Source organism: Schistocerca gregaria, chromosome 5 (assembly GCF_023897955.1).
Source record: "Schistocerca gregaria isolate iqSchGreg1 chromosome 5, iqSchGreg1.2, whole genome shotgun sequence".
Lineage (NCBI taxonomy): Eukaryota > Metazoa > Arthropoda > Insecta > Orthoptera > Acrididae > Schistocerca > Schistocerca gregaria.
Genome location: NC_064924.1, coordinates 172,003,344 through 172,019,076, shown reverse-complemented (window position 1 = coordinate 172,019,076; position 15,733 = coordinate 172,003,344). Strand labels below are relative to the sequence as shown.

Genomic DNA, 15,733 nt, shown 5'->3' with positions numbered 1-15,733 from the left:
CTGCGACCTACTGTACACTCGTACTGCGTACCACTGTACATCTTGGACGTTTTCCTGCTTTAGTTGTAGCACTGTCACAGAGAATAATGAAGGAATTTGTCACACATCTCGAATTTATTGCAGAAACCTTGAGGAAATACCCACCGATAACTCTGCTACCGCGGAAGACGACCCGCTCGTACCAGATACCAGGCAGTAAAGCCGTTGTCGACAAGGACATCGCAGTGGCCGTTCCTATCTACGCGCTGCACCACGACCCCAGGTACTTCCCTGACCCGGATCGGTTTGACCCTGAGCGGTTCTCGGAGGAGGAGAAGGCCAAGAGGCACCCGTATGTGTACCTCCCGTTTGGTGAGGGGCCACGCAATTGCGTGGGTAAGTATCAGCATTTCCTGTGCTCACTTCTATTACTTAGTATCACTTGTCACAGTTATAATGTACATACTGAGCAGCTAAATAACGCCTTACAGAATATGTCTTTTAATGTGCAATGGTGTGAACGCAGTTGTTGTTGTTGTCTTCAGTCCTGAGACTGGTTTGATGCAGCTCTCCATGCTACCCTATCCTGTGCAAGCTTCTTCATCTCCCTGTACCTACTGCAACCTACATACTTCTGAATCTGCTTAGTGTATTCATCTCTTGGTCTCCCTCTACGATTTTTACCCTCCTCGCTGCTCTACAATGCTAAATTTGTGATCCCTTGATGCCTCAGAACATGTCCTACCAACCGGTCCCTTCTTCTCGTCAAGTTGTGCCACAAACTCCTCTTCTCCCTAATTCTGTTCAATACCTTCTCATTAGTTATGTGATCTACCTATCTAATCTTTAGCATTCTTTTGTAGCACCACATTTCTAAAGCTTCTATTCTCTTTTTGTCCAAACTATTTATTGTCCATGTTTCACTTCCATACATGGCTACACTCCATACAAATACTTTCAGAAACGACTTCCTGACACTTAAATCTATACTCGATGTTAACAAATTTCTCTTATTCAAAAATACTTTCCTTGCCATTGCCAGTCTACATTTTATATCCTCTCTACTTCGACCATCATCAGTTATTTTGCTCCCCAAATAGCAAAACTCATTTACTACTTTAAGTGTCTCATTTCCTAATCTAATTCCCTCAGCATCACCCGACTTAAGTCGACTACATTCCATTATCCTTGTTTTGCTTTTGTTGATGTTCATCTTATATCCTCCTTTCAAGCCACTGTGCATTCCGTTCAACTGCTCTTCCAAGTCCTTTGCTGTCTCTGACAGAATTACAATGTCATCGGTGAACCTCAAACGCAGTAATGAACGCAGTAATTAAATGTAAAAATGTAAACATGTTTAAATACAAAGTATCAACGAGAATAAACTGTCAGACTAGCTGTCACAAGTACTTCATGGAATAAATTCTACACAAATGGAAATTACGTTACTTATAACAATCTAGCAACAATTAGAGAGTCAACAGTTACTCAAAGATGCAGTATGGCCGTCTATTCCAATTAGACGTTAGTTGAGAATAGGGCTATAGGCGAAACAAGCTTGAAGTAAGCAAGAAGAACTGCTAATTGAATTATGTGCTGCTTATTCTTGGCCATAATCGCTATGTTTGTAAACCGTGACTGTGTGGGATAATTATTTATTTCTAATTTCTGCTACCAGTCACTTTTTTATATTATGGTTAATCTAACATAATACAACGCGTTTCGAATATGTTCTGTTCATCTTCAGGCGTTTATACATACAGAGAAATGTTACTTAAAAATAAACAGCCTTAAACTCTATAATGGACAATGAGTTCTAGATTAATCTAGTTTAAGACTGTTTATTTTCAAGTAACATTTCTCTGTATATATGTATGTATATATGTATAAACGCCTGAAGATGGACAGAACATGTTCGAAACGCGTTGTATTATGTTGGTTCAAATAGCTCTGAGCACTATGGGACTTAACTGCTGGGGTCATCAGTCCCCTAAAACTTACAACTACTTAACCTAACTAACCTAAGGACATCACTCACATCCATGCCCGAGGCAGGATTCGAACCTGCGACCGTAGCAGTCGCGCGGTTCCGGACTGAAGTGCCTAGAACCGCTCTGCCACCGCGTATTATGTTGGATTAAACATAAAATAAAAAAGTGACTGGTAGCAGAAATTAGAAATAAATAATTATGTGCTGCTTGCCTAGAATCGTTCTTTATAAATAACATATTGTGACGTATTCTACGTTGCGGGCCCGGCCGAAACGAAAAAAATAAAGAAAAATTAACCAGTGATAGGACCTCTCACACATCTCATAGCTTGTGCACTTGTGCACACATTGCAGAATGAAATACTAAAACACCTCTTTTTTGTTCACAGGTATGCGACTTGGTCTCTTGCAGGCTAAAATCGGTCTTGCACACCTGATGTCAAAGATCGAATTCCAGAAATGTGATGAGACTGAAATTCCTATCGAATACGATCCGCTATCCATTGTGCTAATGCCTGCAACCGGTCTTCATCTCAGAGCGAAGAGGAGATCTGTCTGAAAACTAATTCTCAGTGTAAAAAGGTTTAGGAGAAGACCACATATTCCACTTCAGTGTACAATGTATAGCCTTAATAAACCTCTAAACATCAATATCCTGCTTGTTTTCACGACTTTAAACGCCCATGCTTAAATTGTGAACTATATAGCTATCGTCGATAACGTATGCCTAGAAGAATGTGAGTAATAAGCGTCACAGTTATCTGCATCACAACATAAAATTTTGTGACCGATTTGTAGGATGAAATATGGCTGCAAGTATAAACTCGATGTCATGCACGCGGTGACTTATTTTATTTTCAGCCAACGACGTACACATATCTTCAGTGGGTGATTTTAAATTTTCTGGCTGGACTATTTTTATAGTAATATAAAAGTACGTACACGCATGCTCTTCAGCGCATCAAATACATTGTAACCCTTTTGAATCAGATTGTTAGACGATGAGTAACGTATAAACCAGTATGAAATAGAAAAGAGGAGAAAACAGAAGTAACTTATATTAGAACCACTACATAGAAAGGTTGTTGATTGACGAAGCAGTTGAAGTTACAATTGCCGCCCAAATAAAATGTGTATTAAAGTCTAAGATTTAAATTAAGTGAGTGGAGGTAGTCATTCCAGATCTCACAGAGGAACTTGAACTCGTAAATCAACTAAGGAACATGTAGAGCCTTGCTGATCAATCTATGAGAACATTTAATAGAGTAATATCATGCACAGTGACAAAGATACAGCCTGGAACACCAGTTATAATCAACTTCATTGCGAGCGTAGCAATTACATGCATTTTTAGTGTCGCACGGCAGATATTCACTTGGGTCCTGACTAATTAAATTTAATAATTTTTCTTTTTTTCAGTCGACAGTTACACTAAGTTTCTCTTTTTTTCTACAGTGAAAATAAGTAAAATGAAATTACACGTCACGTAAACCATGGCTTGTTTATGTTGCTCATATGACTAGATTTCCTCAGGATCGCCTTGCCACGTACATTAATTGCCTCTATATTTTGGATATTGTTTTGGAAGATAGCACTTTAATTTATTCACATATGCTGGTGAAATTTACCAGAAGACGAGAAGGTTGGCGACAACCAAATAGAAAGTGTCACGGAAGACGGCTCTTCTGGTGGCAGATCGAAAGGACCCACCTACACCAGAATATTTCATCATAATATCCAGAATGGAAGTCGCGAATAGAGGCTCTCCATCAGACATGCCTAATGGACTACCAAAATTCTTTCAATTCACAACAGGCGTGGTCTTCTCTCACTTCTCCATCAACATCTAGCAAGAGGACAATGCTGTCCGACTAGGCAGCTTCTGTATGTTGTTTTGCCAGTCATAATGTTTGTTTAATGTATCCTTTAACCACGCAACTTCTACTTCCAATTCCTTTAAGCCGTGTACTATTTTTCCCTGATGTCTCTTTTTGATACTTAGCAGAGTTAATTCTCTTTCGATAGCAAATCTATCAATCAGCAGCGAAATATTACATACGTTTGCTACTTCAGGGGCTTACCCAGGAGAGCTACCGTGAAGTTTAGAAGTCGTAAGAGAGGCATAGGAATAACTGAAGCAGTTAGGGTTTGTCATAAGAGTTTATATCTGCTCCTGTGAACACCTTACAAACCGGTATCTGATTTGGGAATCTCTGTCTGACATAGAAGCGAACCAGCTGGTATATTCACGTGTCCTTGCGCTTTTTCCACTTACATCCTCTTCTCTGGCGACTTTGCTGCTAGATGAAGTTTATTACAGAACTCAAGGAGTCTTTCTACTCTCTTATTACTACTGCCAACCCCGTATTCTTCCAAAGCCTTGTCTTTTATTCCGTCCCCTACTATAACGGTTCGATCTTCTATGATTATTAGATTTACGTCTTCTTTTACACAGTAAGTTACCTGTTCAATACCGTCATAAACTCTGTCTCTTGACCTTCCGTTCGTGACGTTGCCATGTGAATCTCTATAATCTTTAATTATTCAGCTAGTACCGTACGTACTTTTCTAGACCATGGTCAACTATTTGTTCCAACATATATGACGATTCCTCTACATGTTTATAACATGAATCAAATGATTTGACCTCCTGTGTAATCAATAGATATCAAAAGGTCAAATGTTTTGGAGCCATGTCAGTCATGTACTAAATGATTCTGCTATTTGGCCACTGTAGATCTTGTGATTTTTCCGGAACATGGACTTCACCTGTGGAAATACTTTGTGGATGTGAAAGACATATTAGTTACATCTTAGTTTATATTCTGTACGTCTTTCTTTAAGTAGATAGACGATACGAATTTTCGTGCACTCTCGGCAGCTTATCTCTTTGCTTACAATCACGGCAAAAACGAATAGAGCTTATGACGGGCAAGTTGCGATCTATAGTCATTACGCTCTGATACGAATTATGAGGCCTATGAATATGTGCGTCTAACACACTGACGGAAATGAAATTATTACACCAGTCCGATATTTAGCAAAACTTTATTCATATGCTCATCACGTAACGGGCATTCTTTCATTCAATTCCCAACTGATGTCCAATAAATACCATGTATTGGTTGTGGCAAGAAAGCATCCAACCTCCGGTCGTCACCTTTTCTTAATGTGCTGTGTCAGTTCATGACGATTACTGGCTGGAGGCTGTTTTTTAAGTATGCGTCATCCCATTGCATCCCAAACGTGCCGCGTGGGTGACAAAAGAGGGGATCTGGCAGGCTAGCCAACGGCCCGTACATTCCGCAAGGCGTTTGTGGTGTGATCAGCAGAGTGGGTATTTCTGAACCTTCATGGAATATCCACTTTGTTCGATAGTCATGAATGGTATTACAACTCTGATTACATTTTTGGCACATACTAACTAGCATTTGCCTCCCTTCAACAATTACGAAATCCGTCCTGCTGTCATATCCAATAGTTGCCCACGCTGTAATTTCAGGAGTGGATTAGGTATCGATCTCAAAACTAGGCTGCCGGCCGCGGTGGTCTCGCGGTTCTAGGGGCGCAGCCCCGAACCGTGCGACTGCTACGGTCGCAGGTTCGAATCCTGCCTCGGGCATGGATGTGTGTGATGTCCTTAGGTTAGTTAGGTTTAAGTAGTTCTAAGTTCTAGGGGACTAATGACCACAACAGTTGAGTCCCATAGTGCTCAGAGCCATTTGAACCAATCAAAACTTGCTGTTTCCCATAGGCTGTCATCATATCGTTCATGAACATCTTGTTGTTGATGTGACTGAAAATAGAAGGAAGCAAGACTCATCACTGAACACCAAAGAATGCCATTCAATGTTGTAGCTGACTAGTTTTAGACCACGCACGTCTCTGTTGTCTGTAGTTTGGTATAAGCCGCAAAAGACGCAAGGCAACTCGACAATTCGAGATCTCAACCCAGCTTCCTGTGACTGTACCTGACGGTTCGTGGTGAGACTCTACTCTGCCTGTAACTTGTGAACTGATCTCAGCTGTTGTCATGCGTCCATTCGTCAGAAGCAATCGAACAATTGTGCGATCTTCTCGTTGTGTAACTCTTCTTAAAGAGCCCACTCTACAGGGCTCGCCACACTGCCACCCTGAGTTCATTACGTCACCATTTGTCCTGCAGTCATTCCGCTATAGCCAACTGTCTGTGCGTTCTGACACTATGATGTTCCTACACTACTGACCATTAAAATTGCTACACCAAGAAGAAATGCAGATGATAAACGGGTATTCATTGGACAAGTATATTATACTAGTACTGACATGTGATACATTTTCACGCAATTTGGATGCATAGATCCTGAGAAATCAGTACCCAGAACAACCACCTCTGGCCGTAATAACGGCCTTGATACGCCTGGGCATTTTATCAAACAGAGCTTGGATAGCGTGTACAGGTACAGCTGCCCGTGAGCTTCAACACGATACCACAATTCATCAAGCGTAGTGACTGGCGTATTGTGACGAGCCAGTTGCTCAATTGGTGTGAGATCTGGAGAATGTGCTGGCCATCAGTCGAATATTTTCTGTATCCAGAAAGGCCCGCACAGGACCTGCAATGTGCGATCGTGCATTATCTTGCTGAAATGTAGGGTTTCACAGAGATCAAATGAAGGGAAGAGTCACGGGTCGTAACACATCTGAAATGTAACGTCCACAGTTCAAAGTGCCGTCAATGCGAACAAGAGGTGACCGAGACGTGTAACCAATGGCACCCGATACAATCACGCCGTGTGGTACGCCAGTATAGCCAAGACGAATACACGCTTTCAATGTGCGTTCACCACGATGTCGCCAAACACGGATGCGACCATCATGATACTGTAAACAGAACTTGGATTCATCCGAAAAAATGACGTTTTGCCATTCGTGCACCCAGGTTCGTCGTTGAGTACACTATCGCAGGCGCTCCTGTCTGTGATACAGCGTCAAGGGTAATCGCAGCAATGATCTCCGAACTGATAGTCCATGCTGCTGCAAACGTCGTCGAACTGTTCGTGCAGATGGTTGTTGTCTTGCAAACGTCCCCATCTGTTGACTCAGGGATCGAGACGTGGCTGCACGATGCGTTACAGCCACGCGGATAAGATGCCTGTCATCTCAAGTGCTAGGCCGTTGGGATCCAGCACGGCGTTCCGTATTACCCTCCTGAATCCACCGATTCCGTATTCTGCTAACAGTCATTGGATCTCGACCAACGCGAGCAGCAATGTCGCGATACGACAAACCGCAATCGCGATAGGCTACGATCCGAACTTTATCACAGTCGGAAAGGTGATGGTACGCATTTATCCTCCTTGCATGAGTCATCACAACAACGTTTCACCAGGCAACGCCGGTCAACTGCTGTTCTGTGTATGAGAAATCGATTGGAAACTTTCCTCGTGTCAGCACGTTGTATGTGTCGTCACCGGCGCCAACCTTGTGTGAATGCTCTGAAAAGCTAATCATTTGCATATCACAGCATCTTCTTCCTGTCGGTTAAATTTCGCGTCTGTAGCACGTCATCTTCGTGGTGTAGCAATTTTAATGGCCAGTAGTGTATGTCCGTCACATCAAAGATTCGACGTTGCTCAAAGTCCTAACTAAGACGACAAACAACTCTTGGACGTCCTCTCGGTATGCCATATTGCGATCTCCACCTAATAAATTTCAGTAACAATCACGTAATCACGCCATTCTTAATCAGTAAGAGTGGATTTTGTCTGTACTACGAGGGCGAATCGGAATCCCTTTACCCCTACTTTTTGTTAGGCGAAATAAGGTAAGTGCAAACACGTGTACTCTTCTGCACGTCTTACACTATTTCTGCACGTAGTCCTCAAACCTTTTTAGATATTTATCCCATCGCAGCACTAAATTTATGTGGTTTCGTCTATCTGTGGAACCACCGTCGGAGTGCTATCTTGCCTACATCGTTGCACGCGAATCGCTGTCCTGCCAGGAATTTCTACTGTGGGCCGAAAAGGTTGAAAATACTAGGAGCGGAATTCGGACTGTAGGGTCAGTGGCCCAGAATCTCCCAGTGAAATGAGCGGAGCTTGTCGGCAGTTCTGACTGCCACATGTGGTCTCGCATTGTCGTGGGCGATAACCACGTTATACACATCGGGAATCTCTCGGCGCTTCTCCATTAAAGTAGCCCACAGATAAATATTAGTAACAATCACGTAATCACACCATTCTTCATCAGTAAGAGTGGATTTGATTCAGTACTACGATAGCAAGTCAGAATCCCTTTGCCCCTATTTTTTGTTAGCCGAAATAACTGTCGGCATTGGCAGTTGCACCTATCGGCATGAAATTCAACGGGAGAGGTCCACGGCGATCCCAGAAGACCTGTCGTGTCCTGACATAGATGGGAGAGGGGAAAAGGGGTTGCTGACCAGTCTGCGCTCTCGAGCTCTACAGGGCAGAAGGCAGAAGGACAATTCACAGTGAAGGCATTTGATTGTTTTCTTCTGTTTGAGCCGACACTGGTACAGGCATTTACTAGAAATGCAGGTGATGAGACTCGGTAGGGAACTCGTTGTGGAGACTCTTGGACAAACAGGGTTTTGAAATAGTTGTTTATTCCAGACAGGACTAATACACTGGAGGCTAGTTCTAGGGTTAGAAAAATCATGAATGACACTGTTACAGCAGAAGCCAATGCAGAAGTCCCAGGAGTGGATGCTAACCACAGTAGCAAACACTAGCAGCATCTTAAGGCAACAACAAAACATACTGACTGTGACACTGTTCACTGAGGTACTCCAGGTGAGAGAGCGGACTTACGCGGGGCTGGACCGAGCCTGGAGTCGACGGACTCAGATTCGGCGCCCAGATCGTCTGACTGAGAACTCTGCCAAAATGCGGAATCTAGGGGTTTTAAAGAGTGGCATGGGGGCACTGTTTTCCCCACTTAAAGCCACCCAGCCAATCCCGTAGGTCTCTTGCAGGTCCCTGCCAATCACGGTTTAGTTAGGTTCCCTCTACCGCTCCTGAGGCGGGTATGTTAATGCAGTTGCACTAAGAGTCCGTATTTGGTATCAACATTGTTCAGCTGAAAGCTAAACGTAACCGCTCTGCCAAATAAGGTCTGCAACATTATTGTTATACGTCATTTAGGCCCGCCCATCGGGCTCCCCGGAGTAGGGACCGCTACGTCAACAGTTTTTGGCGCTTTCGCTCTCTTTCTAACCCTTGTGAGTCTTCTGACGTTGCTATTCTCAGGGCTGGTATCAAGCTGGCTTTATACAATAGTACGTGCCTTAGGTTACAAAGTTCTACTGTGACAACCTACTGCAGCGTCTAGACGACATATGAAGTTACATGTTAATTCCTTGAAGAGTAACTAACGCCTTCGGACCGCTCCTGGGGGCGTCTGCATTTTCGCAAGGCTCTCCCCTTACTGTTTACTTCATGTAACAATATCTATCCCAGTTTCGTCTGCCCTCAGCATCGTCTCTGCTTCCGCTACTTGGAACGTCTGTCCTCCTATCTCACAGCTTCAAGATAACACTACAGTAGCAAGGAATAATCAATATATTACAGACCGCTAAACATAACTTTCCCAACATATGGCACCGTCAGGAATTTTTTTGTCACAGGCGAACTCAGACGTTTCCACGCCATGCCCTGTTGCTTCGTTTCCGGCCTGAAGTGCAGTAACCCCGTTTCACTGCCAGTAACAATGCGGTCCTGGAGACTGTCACCGTCTTCGGCATACCGTTGCAGATGATTCAGTCAACAAATGATCTGCTTGCCTTTCGTCATGTCACCCAACTCCTTAGCCACATACCGACGTGAAACCTTGCGGAAATCTAACGGTTCGTCAGCGATGTCGTAGACACACCCATACGAAATGCCAAGCTCGCGGGATATTGTCGCGTAGGTTCATACGTTAGGGAGCTTTCTCCATTACATCCAGGCAGGAAATGTAGTCAGTTAGTAACGAACACGGCCTTCCAGAACGCTCCGCGACATTCAAATTTTCATGGCCTTTTGTGAAGCCACTACACCATTATCACCACCAACCACCACCTCCGCAGCCTCCTCCTCCTTCTTCGACAGGAGCGAGACATCTTTTCCCGTGCGCGAGCTGCATTTCTCTCTGGAATTGGATGGGGGTTCGTTGCTCGGCCCATAAAAAACGAATCACACATCGCTGCTCTTACGCTGTGGACGTGTTAAGCACAACCGCCATCTTCAACATTGACAGCAGCGGCTTGTCACGGAACTACCAACCGATAAGGCCTGGCTGGTTCAAGAAAGGTCCCCCCGCTTTAAATCGATATGATGGCTTTGCATTTACAACCGTAATTTGGCTAAGAATAGGGGCAAAGACTTTCAGATTCGCCCTCGTAAAAAAAGTTCTCGTTACGACAAAATGTTTATCAGCGCACATAAAAGCAGTAGAAGTATTGGAGTCTCTGTTTGGTGGCATTCGGTAAAGTTTTTCATATTCTAACATTTCGTATTTCCAGTAGCGCAATTAATTAGCATATCAACGACACGCGTTATGAAAAATCTCTCAGCTTATTGGGCTAGTTAAAATATTCGTATACTTCGCTTGTCGCACTGGACACGGTAAAGATTGCTATGATGTTCGTTGGGAGAGTGTTACCTTGTAACTGGATACAATTTCGGATCAGAGTCGAAGAGCACAAGCGCAATGCTCATTATAAAACAAATCTTTGAGGGTAGAAGTCGAGCGAGTGCAATGCACCTTCTCTCTGCATTATTTTTATAACTGATGGCTGAATTTGATCACTGTGTACTACGATAACGCCATCACAGTGAGAACAACGAAATTAGATGCGCACCAGGTTACATATTTATTGTTAGTGGGTCGCCTCACCATGGAAAAGTTGTAGGACAATGTAAAGGATCTTGGGATCTACGTCAAAACTGAGAGTAACAGAGATTTATTTTCTCTAATGGCTGACAAAATTCACAGTTAGAATTAACAGAGAATAAAGTTCTCTAAAACTCAAATCAAATTACAAAATGACTCTAACACAGAGGACTCCGCCAAAATGTGTGGAGGACTTGTAAGTAGGCTGTTTAGGTTTTTTTATTGGTAACGCCACGTAGCGCTCTGTATGAAAATCACTGGCTGTGCTGTGTGCAGTCTGTGGCTGGGTGGCATTGTTGGAGTGTATGCTATCGTAGTGTTGGGCAGTTGGAGGTGAGCCGCCAGCAGTGGTAGATGTGGGGAGTGAGATGGCGGAGTTTTGATAGCGGATGATCTGGACAGAGACAGTAAATTTGTAAATCTATATATATATAATGACTTTTGAACACTATTAAGGTGTTCTTTATCAAAATCTTTCATTTGCTAACTATGCCTATCAGTAGTTAGTGCCTTCAGTAGTTTGAATCTTTTATTTAGCTGGCAGTAGTGGCGCTCGCTGTATTGCAGTAGTTTAAGTAACGAAGATTTTTGTGAGGTAAGTGATTTGTGAAAGGTATAGGTTATTGTTAGTCAGGGCCATTCTTTTTTAGGGTTTTTGAAAGTCAGATTGCGTTGCGCTAAAAATATTGTGTGTCAGTTTAAGCAGTCATTTATAATTTTTCTAAGGGGACGTTTCAGACTGTATGGAGAAAGCGCAACAAGTTGTGCTCTTATGGGCAGTTCGCGAAATCAAAGTTGAGGATACAACAAGATGCCAGACACTCTAACCAAATTAAGCAAGAGTTGCGTGGCCAAGTAAGCAAGTAACGAGATGCTCTCAACGTAGCCCATGCTGTCAAAATTGCGACATTTACATTTCTCCAAAATCAGCAACCCATGTGCCCATCAGCACCAAACAGCGGCCCAAGACGAGTGACCCTCACAGCTGGTGGCGATCGAATCAGCACAGCAGAGCGGCCCAAAGCAGAAACGCACAGAATCTTAGTTTACGGCCGTCAGCCACCTAACTTTCAAAAATACTACATGTAGGGGACGACTTATTGCTGTTGCCAATGAGATGGAAGAGGATGTCGCTTATTTAATGAAAAAAAAGGGGAGATGCTGCAGAAACCTCCCACTTACGGTGGGACATAACGCACCTTAACAAATGATATAGGTTGGTACTGGGATGGAGAAGTGTTTCATCAATTGGTCGGCTTCTCCAGGCCGAACACAGTTGTCGGCCCACTGAACTCGACTGGGTACAACAAATTTTGGAGCGAAAGCAGTGCGCTGGTCGGGCGGCGTTTCGATGTCTTGTTCTTTGATGTCCGAACAGAACAGACACAAACGTCATTCTCAGTTATTCCCTGGGGATGTCAGTGGCAGCACCGTATCTTCCACTCAGGGCTATGAGGCGCCGGTTCTGACAGCAGGGGCATGAAGCAGCCCGCAAGCTTACTTCTGCCCAGCTCCTAGGGGACTTTCGCCCTTTCTAGTGAGATTCACTGACTGTCTCCTGCCGACGAAGACCCAGAAGACACACCAGGAGAACATCTTCTCAGTGAGACAAACAAAACTTTCCTCCTAGCAAATGTGTCCAGAACTCTCCAAATAAAATTAACTGTGAAAAGGTGGGAAAAATGAATCAATATCACGCAGCACGGCAGTGGTATCACAACATAATTTTTCATAATGTAGACACACATTACCCCATTCAAAACTGCACATGAAACAGAATAAACACATTCAGCATTCACTGTAACACTGAAGAAACAACATAAGAACATACAAGATAACAGAGAAATGCAATTATGACGCTCTACCACAAATGTACAAATGTGTGTGAATTCCTATGGGACCAAACTGCAAAGGTCATCGGTCCCTAGACTTACACACTATTTAAACTAACTTCACCTAACTTACACACACACACACACACACACACACACACACACATATATATATATATATATATATATATATATATATATATATATATATATATATATATATGCCCGAGGGAGGACTCGAACCTCTGGCGGGAGAAGCCGCGCAGTCCGTGACATGGCGCCTCTATCCGCGCGGCCATTCGACGTAGCGCTCTAACACACTACTGTCGTATCTTAATATGCCGATTAGTTTTCGTATGACTCAAAGAGAGAAAATTTAAACGCACTCATTCAGTCATATCAGCACATACATTCTAAAACTGCATAGATATGCTCCTTCGAACACATTAATCACTATTTTATCATAATTGTGCAATGTGCCTTCCGTGCTAGCACTCAAAACGCTGCTTTCTACAATGCAGTGCGAAACAGCTTGTGGATTTTAAACAAACGCTTTGAGTTTTATTAATGAAATACTGCATACTGTTCGGTGTCTTGTACCTGCTTGCTTGGACGAATCTCACAGTGGTGCAATTGACAGCAGCTACCTGACAACTCGATTGAAACCAGCATGTTTGGCAAAGTTTTTACATAAGCGACACACACATTTTACTACTAATCTAATAAGAAACAGTTTGAATGACTAAGCTACACAAAATACCGAAGTTTTTGTTGTATTTTAAAGTCAAATATGACATACAGATAGAAGTTAAAGGGACTGCTAATAGATTGGTCTATAATCACTGCAACGATTATTTTTGCGTTAATTTACTGTCGAAAGAAGTCCGTAGATACCGGATATCTTTGTACTACACTAAGTGCGGAGAACAAGGGGGCATGTACCTTCCAACAGGATCACGATCTACGATTTTTACCCTCCTCGCTGCTCTCCAATGCTAAATTTGTAATCCCTTGATGCCTCAGAACATGTCCTACCAACCGGTCCCTTCTTCTCGTCAAGTTGTGCCACAAACTCCTCTTCTCCCCACTTCTGTTCAATACCTTCTCATTATTTATGTGATCTACCCATCTAATCTTCAGCATCGTTCTGTAGCACCACATTTCGAAAGCTTCTATTCTCTTCTTGTCCAAACTATTTATTGTCCATGTTTCACTTCCATACAAATACTTTCAGAAACGACTTCCTGACACTGAAATCTATACTCGATGTTAACAAATTTCTCTTCTTCAGAAACACTTTCCTTTGCCATTGCCAGTCTACATTTTATATCCTCTCTACTTCAACCATCATCAGTTATTTTGCTCCCCAAATAGCAAAACTCATTTACTACTTTAAATGTCTCATTTCCTAATCTAATTCCCTCAGCATCACCCGACTTAATTCGACTACATTCCATTACCCTCGTTTTGCTTTTGTTGCTGTTCATCTTATATCCTCCTTCCAAGACACTGTCCAATTCGTTCAATTGCTCTTCCAAGGTCTTTGCTGTCTCTGAAAGAATTACAGTGTCATCGGTTAACCTCAAACGCAGTAATGAACGCAGTAATTAAATGTAAAAATGTAAACATGTTTAAATACAAAGTATCAACGAGAATAAACTGTCAGACTAGCTGTCACAAGTACTTCATGGAATAAATTCTACACAAATGGAAATTACGTTACTTATAACAATCTAGCAACAAATAGAGAGTCAATAGTTACTCAAAGATGCAAATGGCCGTCTATTCCAATTAGACGTTAGTTGAGGATAGGGCTATAGGCGAAACAAGCTTGAAGTAAGCAAGAAGAACTGCTAATTGAATTATGTGCTGCTTATTCTTCACCATAATCGCTATGTTTGTAAACTGTGCTACCAGTCACTTTTTTATATTATGCTTAATCTAACATAATACAACGCGTTTCGAATATGTTCTGTTCATCTTCAGGCGTTTATACATACAGAGAAATGTTACTTAAAAATAAAATAAAAACAGAACATGTTCGAAACGCGTAGTATTATGTTGGTTCAAATGGTTCAAATAGCTCTGAGCACTATGGGACTTAATTGCTGGGGTCATCAGTCCCCTAAAACTTACAACTACTTAACCTAACTAACCTAAGGACATCACACACATCCATGCCCGACGCAGGATTCGAACCTGCGACCGTAGCAGTCGCGCGGTTCCGGACTGAAGTGCCTAGAACCGCTCGGCCAACGGTATTATGTTGGATTAAACATAAAATAAAAAAGTGACTGGTAGCAGAAATTAGAAATAAATAATTATGTGCTGCTTGCCTAGAATCGTTCTTTATAAATAACATATTGTGACGTATTCTACGTTGTGGGCCCGGCCGAAACGAAAAAAAATAAAGAAAAATTAACCAGTGATAGGACCTCTCACACATCTCATAGCTTGTGCACTTGTGCACTTGTGCACACGTTGCAGAATGAAATACTAAAACACCTCTTTTTTGTTCACAGGTATGCGACTTGGTCTCTTGCAGGCTAAAATCGGTCTTGCACACCTGATGTCAAAGATCGAATTCCAGAAATGTGATGAGACTGAAATTCCTATCGAATACGATCCGCTATCCATTGTGCTAATGCCTGCAACCGGTCTTCATCTCAGAGCGAAGAGGAGATCTGTCTGAAAACTAATTCTCAGTGTAAAAAGGTTTAGAAGAAGACCACATATTCCACTTCAGTGTACATTGTATAGCCTTAATAAATCTCTAAACATCAATATCCTGCTTGTTTTTCACGACTTTAAACGCCCATGCTTAAATTGTGAACTATATAGCTATCGTCGATAACGTATGCCTAGAAGAATGTGAGTAATAAGCGTCACAGTTATCTGCATCACAACATAAAATTTTGTGACCGATTTGTAGGATGAAATATGGCTGCAAGTATAAACTCGATGTTATGCACGCGGTGACTTGACGTACACATATCTTCAGGACTACCTTACTATCAGACAGGACAATTCTAGTCAGAATCCACTTACATTT

At 42.5% G+C, this 15,733-nt stretch overlaps 1 protein-coding gene across 2 annotated transcripts in view; it reads left to right on the top strand.

The window, feature by feature from the left end:
* LOC126273086 (cytochrome P450 6k1-like) overlaps window positions 1-15,380 on the top strand; it is a 58,089-nt gene extending 42,709 nt beyond the window's left edge. Inside the window, exons 6-7 of one of the 2 annotated variants that reach the window (XM_049976501.1) lie at window positions 124-375; window positions 15,204-15,380. In XM_049976501.1, the coding sequence (XP_049832458.1) occupies window positions 124-375; window positions 15,204-15,373 (422 nt within the window). In that variant the 3' untranslated portion in view covers window positions 15,374-15,380. Of the gene's footprint in view, window positions 1-123; window positions 376-2,358; window positions 2,536-15,203 lie in introns of those variants that run through there. The other variant, XM_049976500.1, reaches the window with a different exon arrangement.
* Window positions 15,381-15,733: the final 353 nt, after the last annotated feature.